The 24,126-nt window shown below is 36.4% G+C and overlaps 1 protein-coding gene across 4 annotated transcripts in view; it reads left to right on the top strand.

The window, feature by feature from the left end:
• The window catches only part of atp11b (ATPase phospholipid transporting 11B), a 58,949-nt gene that overhangs the window by 11,486 nt on the left and 23,337 nt on the right, over positions 1-24,126 (top strand). For 2 of the 4 annotated variants that reach the window (XM_028026991.1, XM_028026988.1), the window contains 24 exons: positions 1,236-1,316; positions 1,632-1,739; positions 2,817-2,945; positions 4,729-4,832; positions 5,707-5,754; positions 7,064-7,128; positions 7,671-7,752; positions 7,839-7,989; positions 8,692-8,889; positions 9,899-10,057; positions 10,818-11,002; positions 13,119-13,187; positions 13,852-13,925; positions 14,038-14,141; positions 15,333-15,514; positions 16,877-17,080; positions 18,095-18,248; positions 18,726-18,828; positions 18,905-19,050; positions 19,171-19,230; positions 20,472-20,599; positions 21,553-21,691; positions 22,120-22,143; positions 23,997-24,062. In XM_028026991.1, coding sequence (XP_027882792.1) covers positions 1,236-1,316; positions 1,632-1,739; positions 2,817-2,945; positions 4,729-4,832; positions 5,707-5,754; positions 7,064-7,128; positions 7,671-7,752; positions 7,839-7,989; positions 8,692-8,889; positions 9,899-10,057; positions 10,818-11,002; positions 13,119-13,187; positions 13,852-13,925; positions 14,038-14,141; positions 15,333-15,514; positions 16,877-17,080; positions 18,095-18,248; positions 18,726-18,828; positions 18,905-19,050; positions 19,171-19,230; positions 20,472-20,599; positions 21,553-21,691; positions 22,120-22,143; positions 23,997-24,062 — 2,763 coding nt within the window. The remainder of the gene's footprint in view (positions 1-1,235; positions 1,317-1,631; positions 1,740-2,816; positions 2,946-4,728; positions 4,833-5,706; positions 5,755-7,063; positions 7,129-7,670; positions 7,753-7,838; positions 7,990-8,691; positions 8,890-9,898; positions 10,058-10,817; positions 11,003-13,118; positions 13,188-13,851; positions 13,926-14,037; positions 14,142-15,332; positions 15,515-16,876; positions 17,081-18,094; positions 18,249-18,725; positions 18,829-18,904; positions 19,051-19,170; positions 19,231-20,471; positions 20,600-21,552; positions 21,692-22,119; positions 22,144-23,996; positions 24,063-24,126) is intronic. The other 2 variants (XM_028026992.1, XM_028026989.1) reach the window with 1 other exon arrangement.

Below are 24,126 nucleotides of genomic sequence, written 5' to 3' on the forward strand. Positions count from 1 at the left end.
TCGCTAAATCTCAAGACCAAAAGTGAGCTCAGAGTAAACAAACATGGCCGACCGGGAAGAAGTGACGGCAAGAAAAAACCCCGATACAAAGACGTCGCCAACGTCCACCGACTGTTCCGACGCGTCATGGCAGCAGTTTTATTTTATAAATCCCTCCATGTTTCAGCCAAACGGCAGAACATTCAGGATTCAGAAGAATAGATTAAAGTCCCGCCTGAATGCATGCGACTAGTTTCTCCGTACCGGAGCCATTTTGAAGACTTTTGTACCAAGCAGTAAATACATTTCACTGAGTGTGTTCATTCATTACTTTCCATCCTGGATGTCTGTGGTCTGATTTCTTTGCATGGGTAGATTGAATGGGTTGTTACTAAACAACATCTGATGATGATTTCATGTCAAATCCACTATTAGGAACATGTTTACTTAGAAAATAAAATAGAAATGATACATTCAACACTTATTTTACACCTTTCAGATCTTTTTAATGTAAAAGTGGAGATATGTGCAGTATTTAAGAACATTACATTGTCATATAATAAAAAAACTAACATAAAACACACATTTGTTTACACCACTGTATGCAGACAATTCAATAATCAAGGAAATGTTAGAAAAATGTATCAGAAACTGATAGCTTTGCAGGAAATTAAATAAGAGCTGGAGGTCGAGCAGCTCTGAAGAACCAGACGTGTGTCAAACTCACAACCTGTATTTTTTTTTTCTTTTTTCAGTCGCCTTCACTCTGCATTTCCTGTTTCATAAACCACCTTCATGCGCCCAGGACAGACGACTTTAAAAGCTAAACAAAAATCCTAGCCAAGGTTTTACATTTTCGCTTACAGCTGAACTGTCACATTATTTTAGAAATTCACTTGAATTTAAAATCTAACATCTCTTTATTTAAAATCTAATGATATTTTAGATCACTATATTTAAAGTGTTCCAACTGTTGTTTTTGTTGGGACATTTGACTCGGCTGTGACCTCTTCAAAGACTTTAAGAAAGCAGAGTATAAACATATGCATGTGTGGCCACTTCCTCAGCTGTGCAAGTTAACACTTGAGGGAAGTTTGTAGAGATTTCCTGTTTGATGCGGCAGCCGCTGCTTCTCTTGCATGTCTGGCTCATTTCTCTGTGAAAGAACACGCCCACCTCCGCTCCTATGACAGCGGCTCGCTGCTCCACGGCCCCATTCGCGTCTCCACTCCCATCATCTCTCTGTCTCTTTGCAGTTAATGATAGACACTCCAACTTCCCCAGTTACCAGCGGGCTGCCTCTCTTCTTCGTGATCACAGTTACAGCTATTAAACAGGTGAGAACAGAAGTAAACATTCGCTTCCTCTTGCCTGTGCCGAAAATGTGGAACTAAAACCAAGGTGCTTTATTTCACTATATTATTTGGTCTAGTTTCTTGTTTAAATATTTTAGTACACTTAAAATGAGGAACAAATAAGTAACAAATTTTGCTGGACAGTAGATTGTCCCAGACGTTATCGCGATAAGTGATAATATAATAATAACGATACAATAATGGAAGAACACATTCTGAAATATGAATAAATTTTAAATTCTATTAAACCTTTAGGAACTGTTAAATATGCTGAAGTTACTTTTCTTTTTTCCGCAGGGCTACGAGGACTGGCTGAGGCACAAAGCGGACAACGAGGTGAACGGAGCTCCAGTGTTTGTGGTTCGCAGTGGGAGTCTGGTCCAGACAAGATCCAAAAATATCAGGGTGAGGCTGCAAAAAAAACATAACAAATATTTTTTATACCATTTATTTAAGTTGAGGTTCTGGTTCTGGTCTCCTTTGTATCCACAGAACCAGAACCAAACAGGGAGAAGCAGCATTCAATTTTTATGCTCCACTAATGTGGATCAAACTTCCAGAAAACTGCAAAACATCTGAAGCACTGACTCCCGTTAAAGGGGCAGTATTATGTAAAGTTAACTTTTCTGAGCTTTGCATCATGTTATGATGTTATTCCCTCATCATTAAGCAGACCTGGAGTCTGTTTATGGACTCTCCATGGCAACCATTCAGCTGTGCAAAACACCTGGATGGCCCTAGCTCTGCCTTCAAGGCTCAGCTCCTTCAGATTAGCCAGCAGCAATTAGCAAACAGCTGGTGTAACTGCTGAGCTCATTATAGGAGCTACTGCTCAGAGTAATGCTGGTCAAAAGGTTAAAGGGTTAATAGAGGAGCCATCTTGGTATGACTTCCTGAAGGCAGAGTTTCAGACAAAGCAGGAGCTTCTTAAAGAGACAGAGGCCCGTTTTCAAGGAGTTAAATTATGAAGTAAAGTTTGTTTTAATTTGTGTTTCATATATACAGCATTTTAATAACAAATGAAGGCGACATAGTTACTTTATGATGCTATAAAATGTCACTATGTGGCTGGAAAATACATAACACTGCCCCTTTAAATCAAATCATGCTTTTGATTTAGATTAACTAGAACACAGACTAACTTTAGTCTGGATTATAATTTTATCACTTTATTTTGCCAGCGAAATGTAATGTTTTTTGTTCTGATTTGATCATTTAGATAATTTTTTATTTGTCTTTTCATTAGTCAACATTTTAAGTGAAACATTTTGCCTTTATATTATCTGTTAAAATACTTCTAATAATAAAAGCTAAAAGATTTGTGCAACAGGATTGAATCTTTGCAAACTATCGATGTATTTATTGTGATTTATGATACTGAAACACATTTCAACAGCACAACAGTGCAATAAACAACCTTTCTCAGTAAAAATATGGGATAGCACCAACCTTTGTTGTTGTTTTTTAACTCTACATGTTCAGGTTGGGGACATTGTCCGTGTTGCTAAGGATGAGACGTTCCCAGCTGACCTGGTGCTGCTGTCGTCGGATCGTGCGGACGGCACCTGTCACATCACCACAGCCAGCCTTGATGGAGAAACCAACCTTAAGGTTTGTTTGCAAACTGTAATCAAATCAACATTTTGCATGCACGCCTCTGCGTCCTTCAGTGCCATTCAAATGGACGGGTCCGTCTCCTGGAAAACAAGTGTGGGAACGCGAACGTGTTATTCCGATGTTTCAAAATAAAACATCACTTATAGAGTTCAGGTGATTTAGGTTTTAGTTTGTAACTCAGTAGTGTTCATGATCCTCATCCTCCAGATTCATTTAATGCTCAAAACACAAACAACACTCGCATGTTTTTGTGGGGGTTTTTTGTGGAAAAACAAAATCTTCAGTGTAAAACATAAAATGTCTGGGTTTTTTAAATGATGCTTCAATCAATGTATAATATCATCATCAGCACAAAAAGACGGCAAAATCTAGAATATAAACAGGGAATAATATTAGGGAATTATTTACTTAGAATAAACTCCTAAAAAATTAGCTGTAATTAGTGTAGTCTTATTTCAAGTCTATTAAGATATTTGCATTAGAAATATTTGGTAACATTTTGCGTTTTTTGCAGTGTGCCGGTCTGTTCTTCACTCTGTTCAGATGATCTTTGAGCCTCTCTTACCTTTTATCTCGATCTTTAATGACCAGCAACTCCTTCATACAGTCGATTAGATGCAGAGTTAAGTCATGTGATCCTCATGTGATCGAAGAACATAAATAGATAAATTATCTAAAGGAAGCTTCAGTTAGTTGTTTATGTGTGATTTGTTTGATTTTTAGTGTAATGCATTGAGATGTCAGCATCTGTAGCTGAACTTTGGAGGAGGAAAGTCCAGAATGCTGAAATGTCAGATTATAAAGATACGTTTGAAATGAAGTCATGTTGAAATGAAACGTGTAAGAACTAGAAATTAAAGTTTTTATTTTCCATTTTACTTATAGAGCAAAATGTTTTTTAAAGAAACATATTGTTTTTTTATAGAAAGAAACAATATGTTTACCTGCACAGTATGAACAGATAAAATCAAGACGACGACAAACATCTTGGCAGCGTTTCCAATAACACAGAAAAAAGTCGTTATGTTTGTGGCTAATTGCTGAGAAGGAGAGAAGGAAGTTATAGACTTCTGAAAAGTCTCTAAATTAAGCAACAAAGTTAAGTTGGCAGCAGTGAGATGACTGTTATTAATCCAGACGCCAGTCATCTCAAAAGAGAAGCGGCAGATTTTTAGACTTTTTCAGAGGAAAGTAAGATCAGTTCCACATGAAATTATTGGCTGATCGCCGATTTAAAGGAACCGATTAGGACCGATCGATCTGTTCAAATCTATTTATACTGTTCATTCTTATTCATACCATGTCTGCTTTAATACGTTTTAGTATTTATATGCACACATAAATTCTTTTTGAAATGTAATTCATGCAATCAGTGTTTTGTTTAACTGTAGGCCACGATTACACATCTTACTGGACGATAAATTGTTCCTGAAATTACTGCTATAAATGATAATATTTGTTGTTATTAGACTATTTTCAAGTAATATTGACAATTGCATAATAATGCAAGTTCACCCTCTCCAACAAACTTTAATTTTGTACAGAATTGGGAGACATAGCATAGTCCAAAATAAAACACAAAAACATTCAATAAAAAGTAAATAGAAACCACACACAACTGAAACCATAAATAAAATGGATTCTGATGCCTATAAGGTTTTTACTTCACAAAAACAAAAACTTTTTTCATGTTATTTGTTAGTTGTCAATATGCTTATATATTTATTTAAAAGCTTCTCTAATTTTACATCAATATTAAACTTTGTTTTGCTTGTAGACCCATTTTTCTGTGCCAGAGACGTCGGTGTGTCAGTCGGTGTCCCAGCTGGAGGCCTTGCACGCCGTGGTGGAGTGTCAGCAGCCGGAGGCCGACCTCTACAGGTAATTACGCTTTTATTTGCACGTCATTATAAACATAATCTATAGTATTTTATTTATACGTCATTCTGCAGGTAATCTATGCTTTTATTTATACATTTTAAACGTAATCTACGCTTTTATCCGCACATCATTCTACTAGTGATGGAGTTTTAATCGCTGATTACCGATTTTTAAAAAGCCTGACCTGCTGATCTCGATTTTTTACCAATTTTTGAAAAAGTAAAAAAAAAAAAAAAAAAAAAAAATCAAACCCGCTTAATACCTGGTGGATGCTAAAATTAGATCATTTCTTTTCTTTTTTTTTTTTACCCCTCCAGGGGGTCTTTTGTGGGCTCTAGTGTCCCTTATACGACAGTAGGCTGACAGGAAACGGGGAAGACATGCGGCAAATATCGTCGGGTCCGGGAGTCGAACCCGTGACGGCCGCGTCGAGGACTGAAGGCCTCCAAATACGGGTCGCGCTAACCCCTACGCCACCACGGCACGCCCAAAATTACATCATTTCTAAACATCTGCTGCAGCTCTTACAATATTAAATAACTGTAAACATGCAATTTCTAATCAGTGTATCCAAATACAAAAGCCTTATGATAGTAACCTGCTGCTGTGCATATAAGCTTTAATGCTAATTGGTTTCTGTGTTTATTTACTCAGTAGAAACTGAGATTGATTACATGAAATGTATTTATTCACTAATATGTTTGTCTTTATTAGTTCATGGTCAGGCGGTTTATTTAAATGTTTGTTTAAATGTTAAAGTGAAACAATTTCAAAATGCCTTTCATGTTGCTTTATAAATAGTTATTTTTCCTCAGGTTGTATTTTTTTTATTTGCGTTTCCACTCAGTGGTAAAATGTGTTTTCTGTCTTCCAGGTTTGTTGGACGTGTAACCATCACGCAGCATGGCGAAGAGATCGTCCGGTAAGTTTTATCCAGTTACTCCTCTCTCTAAAGTTCAACACATCAACGGATCTTATTTCCTTAACTGGTTCTAATCATGGATCAGCAGGTGGAAAGTCTTTTTTTATTCTAATGGATGCAACAAAATAACAAAGTGCTCCTGTCATTTTCTGTTCTATAAACATCTGAACTAATTACTGTTATATATTTGAGTTAATTGAAAACAAGATGGAGGTTAGAGAAATAAATTAGGACAAATGTAGAAAATCCTTCGTTTTCTTTTGGATTCTAAAGAACCTGCTTCATATTTTACTCATTTGTGCTAAAGTCCTGAGAAAAAACAAACTAAACCATAATTGTCAGTTTAGACGTCAAAGTTAACAACAAACTGTCGGCCCAGATCAGCCTGATTGGTCTACTGTATTTCTATTAATGTCCAATTTATTGTACCAGCAGGAAATTATAAAATAAATCAAAATAAGACTGAGATTAGGTTGATTGCTAGTACAGCTTGTATCTTGTAATTGTGCTTTTTATTAATATGCTAAATTAACAGTCTGACGCAGTAGAGAGAAGTTAAAAACATTAAGCATCTCGGTATATTTGGCCCAAAATAATTGATAAAAACAACATCTAAGATTAAGTGATTGCTTTGATGCATTTTAATGCTTTTGGAAGTCGAGACACTGGAAACCTCAAAGGAAAAATAAATGTGTTAATTAAAATGTAAGAAAAAGAAAATTTTTAATACCGCCACAGCATGTTTTAGTGTGGGTCACAAAATGTTTGCACGTTTGGCAAAAATATGGCCAGATTTCTACTCCTTCTGGTGAAGACAAAGAAATCATTTTCTGAGTCGTCTGTAGTTTTGTAGTTTTGTAGTGGGATCTAAATTCATAATCTGTTAAATCATTCTTGATTACATCAACCTGTCCAGCGACTGCAGGTGGAAATTGGCATATTTTTGCTACAACCTGGTGCCACACATTTATTTCTCCTTTTAAAAGGTTAAATAAACAGTAATACACCATCAACTGATAGGAGGAGTTGTCTAAAGTATCGCTTTTAAAAAAACTGATAACAAATTCAATTAGCATCTGTTTGATTTTGCTTAACGTATTTGTAACTTGTTTTTAGTCAAGTCACTCCAACAAAAACACTGAGAATAACATCTTTTAAACTCAAATCTGAAGCAGATTCAACACATAAAATTTGCTACAAAATTAGTGCCAGATTAGACCAACATTAAAGATAAATGGGAATATTTGTTTAGAATATCCTCTTTCTAAACCAGTTCTGTGGATTTGTGTTTGTTTTCTTTTGTTTTTAGACCACTGGGTCCAGAGAACCTGCTGCTGCGAGGAGCCAGGTTGAAAAATACCAAAGAAATATTTGGTGAGTCTGAAAAAGAGAGCAAAAACAAAATACATTGTCCCAGAAAAGAAAAAGCTAAATAAATAACTTTATATATGATCAACATAATATGTCTGAAAGAAAATTCAATATATAGAATATTCACTGGTGGCAGAGGAAAGACTTTAGCAGCTCAACCTCTAATAGCTAGCCAAGCTATTCTGGTGGCTTCAACTAACTCACTCACTCTTTGGTTGCCTAGCAACAACATGCTAGGTAAGAAGCAGCTTCAAGTTCCCCCTAACTCCGGTTACCTAGCAACGGCCTGCTGAGTAACTATGGCAGCAGCAGCTTCAGGTTTCTCCACAGCGCCTCCTAACTGTTTTAAATAAAAAAACAACCCAGTGGAGAGAAAACTGGATGAAATGGGAAAGTTTGGCAATATTTCAGATATTTAAAACAAAAAACAAAGCAATACTTATCAATATCGACTGATATGAAAGTCTTATTTTGTGAGCGATATTATCTGGTGTTTTTTGACCGTTTTGTTGGTGTAATTACCTGGACCTGCTGTGCTGTTGCAGGTGTGGCCGTTTATACGGGGATGGAATCCAAGATGGCGCTCAACTACAAGTGCAAGTCCCAGAAACGCTCAGCTGTTGAGAAGTATGGCGCTTTCTTTCTTCCTGGCTGACTGGGGAAGCGTTTCTGTTGGAGGCCTGGTAAACACTGAAACCGCTGTTCCCTGGCAGGTCGATGAACTCCTTCCTGATCATCTACCTGGTCATCCTGCTGTCGGAGGCGATCCTCAGCACCATCCTGAAGTACGCCTGGCAGTCCGAAGACAAGTGGAACGAGCCTTTCTACAACCAGAAGACCGAGCAGGAGAGAAACAGCAGCCCGGTCAGTCTGACCAACCACAGAACGCGTCTATTTTCTACTCTGTTGCTGAAAAGACTCAGTTTCTGACTTTCTTTTCACATTTTCCACTTGTGTGTCACCAAAACAGACCAGACCTGGTTTACTTCTGATTAGATGGTAATCAAACCTCCCAGCACTCAGAGCAGATTCAGTGATAATAAAGTATAAAAACTAGTTTCTAATCATTGTAATGCCCATTGTAATGACCTGCAGGCTGGCCGTCCCTGTTTGTGGAAGACCCAATATTCAAACAATCATAATTTTTTATTTATTGATTTCAGATTACACTTCAAAGTATTTTTGTTTTCTTTTATAAATAATTGTAGTTACTTTTACTTGCATCTGAAATTTTATTCAAGTTTGAACGTATAAACCTGATTTTTGGTGCTGTTGTCTCATAATCAGTTTTCTTTTTTCGCTCCTCACAAACAGTAATTAACTTCATAATAGGAATGATCAGTGATTTTCTTTTTTCTTTCTTTTTTGTTTTCTCATTTTTCTTTTTCTTTAGTTTTTCTCTTTTGTTTTCTCATTCTTTTTCTTTTCTTTTCTTTTCTCTTTATTTTGTTTTCCTTTTCTATTTCCTTATTCCTTTTTTCTTTGATTTTGTTTTCTTTTGTTCTTTCTCAATGCGTCTTTTTATCATGTTTTTAACAAATTAAATTTTCTCTTGTCCTTCTCCAGATCCTTCAGTTCATCTCAGACTTCCTGGCGTTCCTGGTTCTCTACAACTTCATCATTCCCATCTCGCTCTATGTTACTGTGGAGATGCAGAAGTTTCTGGGCTCCTTTTTCATTGGCTGGGATATGGACCTGTACCACGAGGAGAGTAACCAGAAAGCTCAGGTCAACACGTCTGACCTCAATGAGGAGTTGGGACAGGTATGAAAAAGACAAAAACTAAATTAGAAATGTTTCAATCCAGGATCCCAGTATGTGAATTTTAATATGGGCTGACACCAATGTTTTCCAGTCCATCACTTATTTATTTTAACATTTAGTTTCTTCTAAACCACACATTGTAGAAAATTACAGGACAGCTTCATTTCACACACATCTTAAATTAAAATTTTTATTAAAGGAAAAATGTTATAATCCTCAGAATGATAATTTTTTTTGACATTGTTCGGTTACAAGCCAAAACCACAAAACTTTATCAAGTAATTTTTGGTCAAGTTTCTAGTGTAAATATCTTTGTACATCTGAAATAAGTAAAAAATTAACTTACAAAAAACTTTTCAGCAAGATATATGAACTTGTTTTAAGTAAATAATTCTGTAATTTTGATGAAAAACTTCTAATTTCATTAGATTATTTAATTTGAAACAGGAAAAATGCTATGTTACAAGTGAAATAATTTACCAATTGAATTAACAGTTTTTCATCAAAATTAGGGAATTATTGACTTAAAACAAGCTCTTATGTCTTGGTGAAAAGTTACTTGTAAGTTAATTTTAACTTATTTCAAGTGTACTGAAACATTTACATTAGAAACTTGACCAAAAATTATCTGGTCAAAACACAAGAGCATTAAACTATTACAGGAAACGCCAACAAGCAATCCTCCCATAAAAGGGCTTCATTGTTTGGCCGGTCATGATAGTATATTTTGCAGGTGATAAATTGATCCAGAAATTATTGCAATCAAACAATGATATTGTCATTTTGACACAATTTTCAGGTAAGATAATGATAATAATGGTGTAATAATAATGCAAGTTTGTGCTCTCATACAGAAAGCGCCACACTGCAACTGGAAGACATTTTAAATATCCAAAATAATACACAACAACCAAAAACGATAAATAACAAGGAAGTAAAAACAACTGAAACCATAAATAAAATGGATTCTGAAGGATTTATTGTGATTTTTGTTTTTTTCTCCCTGCAGGTTGAATATTTGTTTACAGACAAGACGGGTACGCTAACAGAAAATGAAATGCAGTTCCGCGAGTGTTCGATAAACGGCATCAAGTACCGGGAGATGAACGGCAAACTGGTACCAGAGGGGATGACGGGGGATTCACCAAGCGGTTCTTCACCTCAGCTGGTAATTCACATCAATAACTGCTGCACAAAACTGTTTTTATAGCTCCAGTGTAAATATGAAAACTGATTACATCAAGGCAGAATTTTCCGTCTCTCTGTGCTAAAGTGTCCAGATTTCTCATTGTTTTCATTTAGTCTCATTCAATGAATTACAATATTATGGAAAAAGTTAATTTATTTCAGTAACTTAAGTCATTGAGATGATTTTTTCATAATGATAATTAGGTTAAGGTATGATATTTAGAATTAGGACATTTTTATTACAGAAATGTGAACATAATAAAAATTAATTTAAAATCTGCTCACAGGTTATTTTCAAGAGGTACATTTAATCTGACAAAGGAATGTCATCCTAATTTATTATCTCCTAAATAAACAAAAAATATTGTAACCTGGTCCTGATACAAGTCAGAGAAGGGATGGTGAAGTAAAAGCTGCATTTTTCAAAATATTTTTGTTTTTAGAAAAGAAAGCGAGAAAAAAAAATAATTCAGAAATCGTGTCAGACATAAAAAAAAATCTTTGTTTCTAGCTCTTAATCCATGTCAGAATGGATTAATTTATTCTCTATTCTTTTTGTGTATATGTAGTTTTTTTTCTGAATCAGTGACTTAAATATAATTTAGTTACCACATTGTTTATGCAGATTCTGGTTCCCCATCATGGCTGATTAATTTGCACTAAAATAATCTGCTTGTTCTACACAAGTTACAGAACAAGATGTGAAATCTGTCCCTTTTTTCCACCGTGTTTCCGTCCAGATGACTGAGGAGTTATTATTCCTCAAGGCCGTGTCACTGTGTCACACCGTCCAGATCAGCTACAACCAGTCAGAGTCCTGGCTGGGAGGGGATCCGTTCTCCCACACCAACAGTTTCTCCTTCAGCCACATGGAGTACTACGCCTCCTCACCGGATGAGAAGGCGTTGGTTGAGGGAACGAAGAGGTGAACAACTTTAAACTAATCTTTTTTCTAATATTTACTGCCTTACAGGGGAGAATAATATGTAAAATCAAGTTTGTTTGAGCTTTGACCAAGCTTCCTTCTCACAAAGCAGCTGTCCCATACAACTCCCCCAATCGGCTCCTCCAGACTAGTGGCAGCAGCAGTTAGCAAACATCTGATAGAACTGTGCATCTGCTGAGCTCATCGTATGAACTACTTCTCATTGAAACGTTCCTAAGAACTGTTTTAAATGGCATAAAGATGCACTGAAAGTGTCAGAAAGAGTAGGAGCTTCTTAAAGAGACAGAGGCCAATTTCAAGGCAAATTTCTGTTCACATTTTGCACATTTTTGTTCTTCTACATCTGCTATAAACATCCCAAACGCTTAAAAAACATTTTCTGGCAATAAGTTCATGTTTTTTGGTGTCTGGAAAACGAGTCGTTTCAAAATCCTCTCGAATGTTAAGTCACATTCCAGTGGCACTTCGCCGTTACCTAGCAACCCCAGCAAAGCCAAGCACGTTACCTAGCAACACAAGCTGAGCCCAACCACTTTTGGCTGCTGGAAATGAACAAGAGTTTTGTTGTTGACTTACCATCCAGAAACCAGTTACTGCATTCTTGTTGGTTGTGCAGGAGGCTCCACCTCTACTTTTCAAAGATGTACGGCTGTATAATTGCACGTTTTTGAGGCCGTTTTCAGGTGCGAGTGTAAACGTGGAGTTGGGGGGCATGATCAGCAGCAGATTATTTGGATTTAAAGTAACAAGACTCCCTAAAACATTTTATTCTGAAAGGATCAAACTAAAACCTCATTATCTAAGAATGATTTTATGCAAATATGTAATGAACATATTTAGCCCATAACCGATCCTAACCTGTTGAATGAAGGATAATATGTTACTTTTAAGTCCTGTTTGAAATTTATAGCATTTCTGTAAAAACTGACAGTTACCTGATTGTGCTATAAAATTTATTGTGATAAAATATGTGCCTGGAACATTCACAGTGCTGCCCCTTTAAGCCATGAAAGCTTAAAAATATAACCTGGCTTTATATTTATTACCATAATGCGTTTGAAAAATGTTTAGTTTCATTGTAGTTTCTTTTCCTTGCCTTTAAATGAGGCAGCTATGTTGCTAAGGTTAGTAATGTAGACAAAAACACATGATGTCTTTATTTATTTAACTGCCTAAAATGAAATATGTGACTCTTAACCTTCGACATGAAGCCAAACTTCATCCTTTGCCTGCCATTTTTTAAATGTGTCAGATACAAGCAGAGGCTGGAGCTTTTATCGCAGCCTGGTGTTCAGTCACTTGTTCATGTTGGTGCCTGAGAAATTTAATGCAGGCAGTAATTTGTTGGAGAGTCTGGAGACTCGTGCAGCCTGCGGCGGAAACGTATAAATAAATAACGCTTTGTAAAATGGTGCCACCATGTTCAAAGTACCAAAATATTTGAGCTACTAACAGACCCAGTAATTTCACAACAATAGAGAGGAAATATTTTAGAACAAAGTCCGATGTCTTTTACTAAGCTAAGTATAATAGGTCCAGAATTATGCATACCCCAGGAGCATTTAGGTTTAAATTTGTTTCATTTAACCAAATAAAAATATAGAATGAGACAAAAAATACAACAATTTTAAAGGAATATTTGTTTTTACTCATGCTTCACGTACTAGTAAATATTATATAAAGTTATTTTCATCCTTCTAAATCATAAATGGAAAATTATTTATTGGTACTACAGGAATCAAAGCAGTTTTTTTTCTTCACTTGTGTTTTCAATATTTCTTAGAGCTTCAGATCTTTGAAGGTGACAAGCCTCCTTGTCATCAACCTAATTTTTACATTTCAGGACTTTGGCTAAGCCACTTCAAAACTTTTAAAGTACTTCCAGTCACATGAAAGCAGGCGTGCAATAATTTTATAATTAATTTACTGACCTTTGAAATTGTTGACATTTATTTGGGATAATCATGGCAACCATACTCTCTTTTTTTATTACCTAAAGGCCAGAAACTGTGACCTTGTTCCTCCTGATTGGGATATTTCAAACATTTCTGTCTGTTAATGAGTCTTGGATTAAGTTTTACTGCCTTCTTTTCAGAATTGGCGTGGCGTTCACAGGCTGCACCGGGGACACCATGGAAATAAATACATTTGGGAAATCTGAAAAGTAAGCCGACGCCTCAAACACACAGCCGATCAAAACGGATCAATTCGGTTTAATTGTACTGCACCAATTCACAACACAGGACGTCTCACGGAAAAAAGTCAATTTAATCATACAGATCAATCAGCATAAGATCAATATTTTCAGTTTTAAATTTAGATCTGATCTAAGTTTAAAGTTTCTAGGATTTTAATTTTTGTATGTTGTAGGTCTGAAATTGATCGTCTATTAATTTATTAATTGTTAACTGGAGAATAGTCTCAAAAAAGGCCTTTTGCTGAAATAACATGTCAGAGCAGTAATGAAGCGAAAACTGCACAGAAACATAAATATTTAGTATTTTAGATACAATAAAAAACATTTGTCGTTGAATATGTTGTACCCAGAACTCCTTAAGTTGCAGTTTTAGCTTCACTCTTTTAAATTCTGTAAAGCAAATCTAAAGGAATAGTTTTTTATTGGATTTTAGTCAATAATATGTTTATCGATTGGCTTATTTCCATCTTTTAATGTATTTCTAATACCGTACAAAAAGGTTTAAGTGGTTAGATGAAACATTTGCAGCATGTGCCTTTTTTTACGTATTCGATTAATCGTCAGAATAATTTATTATTATTTGCTGTTTTTGGTCAGATATCGTCGGTAACAACCCGTTTCTTTGCCTCAGGTATAAACTGCTCCATGTGTTGGAGTTTGATCCAAACCGCAGGAGGATGAGCGTCATACTGCAGACTCCCTCAGGTAACGTTAACCTGCTTCAGCCACAAACCGTTAAGAAGACAGGAAAATAACAGACAAGGCAGGGTAATGTGTTTATTAATATGTTTTTGTTTTTTTTTTGTTTCCCTTCAAGGAGGGAAAGTGATTTTCACAAAGGGTGCCGAGTCGGCCGTCTTGCCTTTCGCCACGACTGGAGAGATTGAAAAAACCAGGCTGCATGTGGACGAGTTTGCTTTGGTGAGAAATTATTTTCTCGTTCAACGGACATGAACTTATTAGTGCTGGGCTGCAATAAAAACTAACGATTAATCGGATAAAAACAAAAGGCAGATTCTTCAAATTTTCATTTCAGGCTTTTTTTAAATACAATATTAGAAATACATTAAAATACTTAATTAAACAGTTCAGTTCCTTTTTTAAATGAGAAAATAAACATTTTATTGTCTAAGATGCATTAAGAAAATTCATTTAGTGGATGCATCTGCAGCTAAAAATAATTTTAACATCAACATGTGAAAAGCTTTTTCTGCTTCATTTAACATCGATAAAGTGTATTGATTAATCTAATAATCTGTTGATTATTTTGATTAATGGTGATTAACAGGAATTTTTTTTTAAATTTGAACTGAGTGAAGTTTTTGACAGAACTTGTTTACAAAGTTTTTTTTATCTTGCATGCAAAATGTCTGCTTTTTTGTTCATTTTTGTCTTAATTGTTGCTCTGAGTTTATTGTTCTTTCTGCAAATGGCCTTTCTTTAAAAGTCTCCAATTAATTAATCAATCAATTCAACATAATTAATCCATTTATCGTTTCATTCCTATATGAGTAACGTTGGAGTATAAAAACTATCCACTCACTTTATTATGTTTTATGAAAGTAGATGTTTCAAAATCACACACTTAAAATCTAAAGATTTTTATTTTTGAATCTTTTAAACCTTTAAACTCGAATGTGAATATATTTGACTGTTGAGTCGTGCCTCTGTTGTTTCTGTGTGTAAGTCTGGCATTTAGAGATGATACAGTTGTTAATTTATGCTCTGGTGCTCTTTACACACACACACACCCACACACACACACACACACACACACACACACACACACACCCACGTCCGTCTTCCACATCATATCATCAGGTGTCGGCCCCCAGATTCGGTGCTGCAGTCTGGGGTGAGTTGTGGTCATCAAGCCTTCAGGCCGCTTCGCTGAATTAAACCCAAGTTGTGATAATTTGAGAATTTTTCTCCTCCTTTCTCCTCCGTTATGAATCTCGTCTCTTCCACATCTGCTTCACTTGATTTTTGCCGTTTGACATGGAGCCACCTTATCGTCTTAATTCATGTTTAAAAATGAACAAATGCCTTTGGGTTTTTTTTTTTTTACTCTCCATCTTACCTGTTTTTATTCGTCTCTTTGTTCGGATGCAGAAAGGTTTGCGTACCCTCGTTGTCGCATGCCGTCACTTCAGTCCGGAGGAGTACATCGCTGTGAACAAGCGGCTGACGTTTGCTCGCACAGCTCTGCAGCGGCGTGAGGAGAAACTGCAGCAAGCTTTCGCCTACATCGAAAACAATCTGCACGTCCTGGGAGCGACCGGCGTCGAAGACAAGTACGGAGATTTTCAACTGGATTCCCAACAATGTTGCTGCTGCTGCAAACAGTTTTTACAGTGAACATTAATATCCCATCTAACAGAAATGAAAAGGATCGAGTTTATTGCGTTTTATTAAAGCTGATCATGGCATTCTGATTAGAAATTTGCCAGTTAATCAGCCAGAGATCAGGACTTGAACATATATTTTCTTGAACATTTCAACACCAGACTGAACAAATCTTAATAAGTTTGCTCTTAAATTTTGTTTTCTCTCATTATAAATCAGTGTTTTCCCGTTTCAGCCGACCTCTGATCCCATAAAAGCCTCCCAGTAATCCCAGTTGGCCTGGCTGCACTTTAACCTCACTTAATATAATTAGGAAAAGTTACGACGCCAAACCAAACAGATCAGCGTGATTCCAGTATGAAGCCTGGTATGATTAAATCAGAAACTCCAGATGCTTGATCGAAGCTGACTTATTAACACCTATTATACAGTTTCTAGTCATGACTGTGAGTCTGTCTGGGTGTAACTGCTGTGTGTGTGTGTGTGTGTGTGTGTGTGTGTGTGTATCCACTCACCATCTGCTCCTAAGCCTCAGCTTCTCACACTTCGTTTATCTCTGCTCTCTTCCCGGTCTCTCTCTTGGTCACGATCAAAGGCTCTTATGTTATGAAAGTCATGACTAATATTCCCTTCAGTTTTCAGCCTAATATGAAACATAAAAAACAGCGGCTGATATGAAAAGTCACTGCGTGTAATAGAAAGTGTCCTTAATCTCTCAAGGAACATTAGTGAGTTGTAGGGGAAATGAACGTCTCTCGGCCTTTTCCACGCATGCAGAATATTATGTACAGGGTTCACACCGCAGCTTGAAATCCTTGAAACTTCTTGAAACGTCTTGTTATAAGTGAAAAAAAATGCCAGTGGACTGTAATTATTTTCGGAGAACAAGCTTCTGTTTCTTGCTGAAAAGTTACTTGTAATTGGGCCTGCCGCAATAACTCAATTAATCACATAAATTAAAACGAGTGCAATAATTTCCATTTGCATGAAAAGTTACTTGTCAGTTACTTTTGTCTTGATAGTCAGGTGTATGAGGTGTGTGTAAGAAAAACATTTCAAAACATAAAATTCTTATATTTTAGTCTATATTCTCCCTGCTGGAAAATGCAAAGTTCTATCACAAGATATCAGAGTAATAAATTATATATTATTGTGAACTGAACCCGTGTTCTTTAGTTCAGTTGTTTTGTTTTTAATCCCCAAAGTGCGTTGCTGGCAAAGTTTGAGAACTCGCGTTGAAAATTTCTGGAAAGTGCATAATGTCCCTGCGTGATGTACGCTGAACACGTTCTCCTCCTTGTGTTGCTCAGGCTTCAAGACAAAGTTCCGGAGACGATCGAAGTCCTGCGTCTGGCGGGAATCAAAGTATGGGTGCTGACGGGGGACAAACACGAGACGGCGGTCAGCGTCAGCTTGTCGTGCGGCCATTTCCACCGAACCATGAACATCCTGGAGCTTCTGCAGCAGCGCTCCGACAACGAGTGTGCAGAGCAGCTCCGCAGGCTGGCCCGCAGGTGCCTGCCATTTCCTTCCACTTTTATTATTATTTATTGTTTTAGTAAATCATAAATACAGGCAGGTTTTATGTTTTTAATCAGGTTTGAAGGAGATTACATGGCTAATTTTACAATGACAATACTAATTTTATGCCTCCTGTTGGTGATTTTATTTAACTGTGCTTTTTTTCTAATAATTTCAATTAGAGCTGGGCGATAAATCAATTGGATCAATTGATTGAATTTTTGGTTTTTGAAGGTTTAATTTTTTGAAAATCTTTTTTAATTTTTATTTTTTTCACCGATGCGCTCCGTTGGGTTTCATAGTTCAGAGTGATGCTATGGCGGCCATCTTTGTTTGTTTTACCGCTTCTATTTTTCTAAATTTTTAACTCGTATCTCGATGATGGAATATTAGGGCCAGGGTAACATTTTTACAAGGATAAAGTTATATCGTCACAAAAATGCAGTCATAGTAAAATAAGAATAAAGTCATATGACAAAAAAACTCTAAATAGCATAATAATAAAGTCAAAATTACCACAATAAAGTTGTAAATTCATAAGAACTGGAACACAAAAAAATTTAAATGAGTAATACTTAGAAAAATATTTAGACTTTTAACACGTCGGTAGCAAATTATCAGTAGCAGGACTTTAAAATAATTAAACAAAATTGTCTATTTTGAGAACTTATCACATCAGATGCCGATAAATCTAAACTTTTATCTCATTAAAACAACTTTTGTCATGTTTTTTCTGTTAAAATTGTGCATTTTCTTTACTAATTTTATGAATTTATTCTCATAATTAAACAAAAATTATTGTTGCTCTAAAAGGATGATTGAAATTAAAACCACTTACTTATGCACAAAATGTCTACAGTTCCAGCTTGGTGATGAACAGGAATAACATTCGGCATTAAAATATTATTTTCTGATGAGTGAACAGTAGAATCCAGCGTATTAATATTTCTGACTCACTTCCTGTCCTGCTTTGTGTGTGCCGCTGTCTTCCTCGTCTTCGTCTGCAGGATAAAGGAAGACCACGTCATCCAGCACGGCTTGGTGGTCGACGGCGCTAGTCTGTCGTTAGCATTGAGGGAACATGAGAAGCTATTTATGGAAGTGTGTAAAAGCTGCTCAGCTGTGCTCTGCTGCCGCATGGCCCCGCTGCAAAAAGCCAAGGTAAACACAGACTGCCCCGAGCTGCAGGAAAAAACTCCAGATTAACTACAGATTATGAATTATGGCTCAGGTATCTAAATTACACTTTAGTCTCACTGACTCAAATGTTCTGCAGGTTAAATTGGTGAATCTCATCACGTTTTCTGGAGCCACTTGTTGCTGAAACTTGTTCTAATCTCATAGTGTTAGTTTTTTTTCTGTTTAAAGGAAAAAACAGCAACACTGGAAAACAAGAGCTGCTGTGTTAACTTTGTTTTATGTAAATGTGGAAAATGGATGATAAATAGATTTTAATTGAATAACATTTTTATTAAATAAGGATTTTCTTTTCACCAATTGATCCCTTGGGTTTCCATAGTTCAGAGTGATGTCAGGGCGGCCATCTTGTCTTACAGCCTCTATTTATTTGAACGTTGAATTCAGTTCAACTCTACGACAAAATATAAGGGTTAGGCTAATTTTTTACTTTTTTTTCAGGTTGTTCGCCTGCTAAAGACTTCTCCAGAAAAGCCAATAACATTAGCTGTTGGGGACGGAGCCAATGACGTCAGTATGATACAGGAAGCTCATGTAGGCATAGGTAAACACACACACACACACACACACACATCTAAACCAGAAACCCGACCTGAAGCTGTTCCTGCCCAAACCCCCAGGCATCATGGGAAAGGAGGGTCGTCAGGCCGTGAGAAACAGTGACTATGCAATCGCCAGGTTTAAGTTCCTGGCTAAACTCCTGCTGGTCCACGGCCACTTCTACTACATTCGAATTGCTACTCTTGTACAGTACTTTTTCTACAAGGTAGGATTTACCAACACTGTTCCCCCTGCTTCCATTTTAGTGGCTTAAATTAAAAAAATTATAATAATCTGTTTTCTCTCCAGTATGTCTGAATATGTTTTTTCACTCTGTTTTTTCTAGAATGTGTGTTTTATTACACCACAGTTTTTATACCAGTTCTTCTGCTTGTTTTCACAACAAGTAAGTCTTATTTTTCTCTTCTGTTTCTAACTATATTCCCATTGACATCTAGTTTAGTTTTCCTAATTTTTCAAGTACATAAGGCTCCATTCACACCAGCCCTGTTAAGTTTGCTTTAATCAAACTCTAGTTGGTTTGACTAAAAGTCCAGTTTGAGGAAGAGTGAATCGAACTTTGATGTGAACCAAAAAAGAAACAAACTCTGGTCGGCCTACAAACCTCGGTTCGGTTGAAGTGAACTCTGACGCAGTTCGAATTCATGCGTGTCGCAATAAATCAATCAATTAATCGCATGATCAATTAAAATGAGCGCAATACGTTTTTAGTAAAGCAATGCTCCCATTTATTTTTGAAAAACCGCCATTTTGAAGTACTTGGTTTGCACTACCTGCTGCTTTTGCCTGTTTTCCTCGTCTGAGCAGAATGATCATTACTTTTGTAAAATGCTATTTTGGCTACAGACACTTCATAATCCATTTTATTTATTATTATTTTGATATTTAAAATAATTTCCACTTCAAATGTTCTTTAGAAATGGTATTTTTTAAAATTTTTGAGTGGTTATACTTGCATAATTTTATTAATCAGCCATTATTATTATTGATTAGTTGAATATGGTCTCAAAATAACAATATTATTGTTTATCGTGATCATTTCTGGGACAGTTTATCATCCAGCAAAATTATTGTGACAGACCTACATACTGTATGTCAACACCAATCATTTTCTGGTCTGCTGGACTACAGCGCAAGGCATTCTGGGTAAATTAAACCAAAACAAACATTTGAGTCTAACGTTAGCGGGAGAAATCCTACAACCGCTGAGATCTGTCACTACTCAATTTTTGTTATATTTTGTGAAGAAGGATGTTATGCTCAGTGTTTTCTTCAGAGGTTTCCATATCTTTTCCTTCAGTGTTTTTTGTGCAGCGCCCCCCACAGGCGAGGAGAGGAACAGGTTTTGCAGGAGGTTTATTTTGTTTGACTGCAGAGTGAAATTGAACCGCAGCAGCTGAAAACGTAACAAATGTTGCGATTTCGGTCTCCAGTCGAACCGAGTCCACCAGAACCAATGATCACATTATAATGTCCTACCTTTCTTTAGGAGGTGCATACACCTTTATAAATGTTTGTTTTTATTAGCTGCAGTTCTTTTCCCATTCACCCAAACAGTGTGTGTGTACAGTTAGTCGCCCTGTTTGTCTAATAATCTGCTGTTGAAATGATCTGTGTCCCATCCAGACTCTGTATGACAGTGTTTACCTGACGCTGTACAACATCTGCTTCACCTCGCTGCCCATCCTGGTGTACAGTCTGTTTGAGCAGCTGGTCCACCCCGACATCCTGCAGGCTAAACCTGGCCTCTACAGGTGAGGCCCTGTCTACGCAACATGGAGTATTACTCACTAGCAACTGTTTTTTAAGAAAAAAAACTCCAAAATGTAATTTAAACAAAGCCAAATGGGAGATGCACTGCAAAAACAAATGTTACAAAGTATTTTTAGTCTAGTTTCTAGTGCAAATATCTTAGTACACTTGAAATAAGACAAAACTAACTCAATAGTAACCTTTCAGCAAGACATAATAGTTTGTATTAAGTCAATTTCTTAATATTGATGAAAACGTTTCACTTATAACATGGGACAAAATGTTTTGTTAAGTGAAACAGTCTGCCAGTGGTGCTAGAACTCGGTTGCTAGGAGACGGGCTGGGCTTGGCTGGGGTTGCTAGGTAACGCCGCAGTGCTGTTACCTTCTCAAATGAGAAATAATCTGCCAGTGGAACTAGTACGAATATTAAAGAATTACTGACCTAGAACTTCATTTTTCTGAAAAGTTACTTGTAAGTTAAATTTGTCTTAATTTAAGTGTATTAAATATTTGCACTAGAAACTAGGCAGGACTTGGTAAGATTTTGTGTTTTTGCTGTTAAGGAGCACTAACCCAATTCAGTTTCTGGTGGAAATATCTTAGTACACTGAAAACAAAACAAAACTAACTTACAAGCAAATTAGCAGCAAGATTCAGGAGTTTGATTTGAGTCAATAAGTCTTTAATATTGATCAAAAAGTTTCACTTATAACATTGGGAAAATTTCATGTTATAAGTGAAAGAATCTGCCAATGGAACTAGTATTTTTACATCAATATTAAGGAATTATTGAATTAAAACAAACTCCCATGTCTTGCTAGAAACTTACTTGTAGTTCACTGTACCAAGATATTTTCACTAGAAGCTACAAAAATACTTGGTAAGATTTTCTGTTTTGCAGTGTACATGAAGCTCGATGGGGAATAAAATTGCTATTTGTGCGTCTCCCACAGAGACATCAGCAAGAACTCTCTGCTGTCGTTCCGGACGTTCCTGTACTGGACGGCGTTGGGCTTCACTCACGCCTTTACGTTTTTCTTTGGCTCCTACCTCCTGATGGGGGAGGACACCTCTCTCATGAGCAACGGACAGGTCTGTTTGCCAAGGACGCGCTCCACAGCTGCTTCTATTAAGCTGGAAAACAGTAGTTCAAGCCATAAATCCTTGGTGATAAATTCAGCTCGGATATTTGTGTTTGTGTGCTTCAGTGCTAGTATTATTATTATTATTATTATTATTATTATTATTGTTATTATTGGATATAGAAATAACCTGCTGCTATTTCACAACTGTTGACTTGATGTTGCTGTTTTCTATCTCTCTATTTCTTCCCTTTTTTATTCGACAGTTTGTTCATTCTCTCTTTTTTCCCCGCGTCATTTCTCTCCATCTTTCTTTCAGTTGGTAGTTTGCTGTTTCTGAATGCCCTCACTTTGATTATTCCCTGTTGGTTGTCTCTCCTTCCATCTTTTGTTGATTACGCTTTTTTCCTTCTGCCTTCTTGCTGTGCATGTCTTCAGATGTTGCGAGCTAACAGGCAGCTGGTAAGAGTCTGCTCTACAGTTGAATGCATGTCCTTGGGAGGTTAATAGGAGGACTCGAGGATTCATCAACATCCCGTTTACTCTTTAAATGTTGTCAATAATTCTCTTCAATATGGATTCAGTTGCATTTCTTATTGAACTCAATTTCTTATTAATTCTGTGCAAATTCTGTTACATTACATTTGCAAGCTTCAGTTTATTGACTTAAAATTTTTGCGATCGACCAACACAAAGTAGCGCATGTTTGTGAAGTGGAAAGAAATGTAAGATTTTACATCTGCAAATATTTTAAAGGAGACCTATTATGCAAAATAAATTTTTTGCCTATTTCTATATTTACATTTGGATGTTAACTGCTTCTAGAAACAACCCAAGCCCATAAAAAAACGTTTTTTTTGTTTTTTTTCCCAGAATAATTAATTGTTTTTTGGTGTCTGGAAGCTAGGTAACTGCACAGTTACCTAGCAACCCGAGCGGAAACTAGCCCGTTACCTAGCAACCCGAGCAGTTTGATCAGCCGGTTTTACCACTGTATGCTCTGTACAACGGCTGCTGAGAAAGACGAGTGTTTTATAGTTGACTTACCAACCAGAAACCACTTGCTTCATTCTTGTTGGTTGTGTAGGAGGCCCTACTTCTGCTTTTTTAAGATGTACAGTTGCATAATTGTGCATCTGTTTGCAGCCATTTACATGTGCGAGTGTAAACATTGAGTTGGGGGGCGTAGCCTCCAGCAGTTTATTTGTATTTAAAATGACAAGACGCCCTAAAACTACTAATATTTCATTATTGAAGAATGATTTTCTGCAAAACAATGTAATGACATGTTTTGTATAGGCCGTAGACCTTTCCTAACATGTTCAAGGAAACATAATAGGTCACCGTTGTCATTTTTACTGAGATTGAATGACACACCATGTATCCTTTAAGCTTGACATTTATACGGTACTTTGTTTTGGTTTTACACATAAAGTCCCTATAAAATACCATATAGTTTGTTTGTAGTTTGACAAACAGTTAAAAGGTTCAAGGACTATGGATATTTTAACATGTTAATTACAAGCAACACAAGTTAAGTGCATGCATAATTTCTTAAATTATTGATTTTTGATCAATGCACTTTAAATAAAAATAAGCCATAACTTTAACCTTATTAAGTTAAAGTACACCGATTGCAGTTTTCTGGCCGATCAGCAGTTTTTAAAAAGTCTGACTTGCCAATTCTGATTCCAGCTAATCAATTTTTGTTGTTGTTTATTAGTTTTTTGTTGTTGTTGTTTTTTGTGGTCACTTAAACGGCAACAGCGATTCTCAGACAGTGGCTGATCTTCAGACCTTTGTGGAGGAAGACGAAATCAGTGAATTAGATCAATTTCACGTGTAAATATCGGCCAATTCTGATTAATCTGTGCACTCCTAAAAATCATTTTTGTAACTGAGAAAAACATTTTACAGAACATTAACTGTCTTTGGCTGTTTAAGCTGAAAATTATGGCACAAAAAACATAAACTGAACATTGGACTGAAACGTTTTAAGCCTTTAAGAAGATTTTTCTTTCTTCTAAATATCCAAATCCAAAAGCAGTGGATCCGCTCACATTTTCCTCCCTGTCACCACACCACACGTTTTTATTTTAATTTTTCTAAAATAGTACTTTAAGTTAAATTAATTGCACCTGAGATTTTTACCGTCTGTGATCTAAATGAACAGAAGAGGCTGTAAACTTATCAGATATTCCACCACTAACAAAGACTGTGCATGTGAGCTGAGCTTCTGTTTCTTTCTGATCATAAAGTTTATTCAGCTGAAGACAAAGCTGAGTGCTGACATCGCAACCTGTCGCTTCTTGCAGATGTTTGGGAACTGGACGTTTGGAACGCTCGTCTTTACTGTCATGGTCATCACCGTCACGCTAAAGGTAAACGCAAGGCAATTAACGGTTTATTGTGTGAATTAATAACCAGTTTAAGTAAGTTTTTACA

The sequence above is a fragment of the Xiphophorus couchianus genome, chromosome 9 (genome assembly GCF_001444195.1).
Source record: "Xiphophorus couchianus chromosome 9, X_couchianus-1.0, whole genome shotgun sequence".
Classification (NCBI taxonomy): Eukaryota; Metazoa; Chordata; class Actinopteri; order Cyprinodontiformes; family Poeciliidae; genus Xiphophorus; species Xiphophorus couchianus.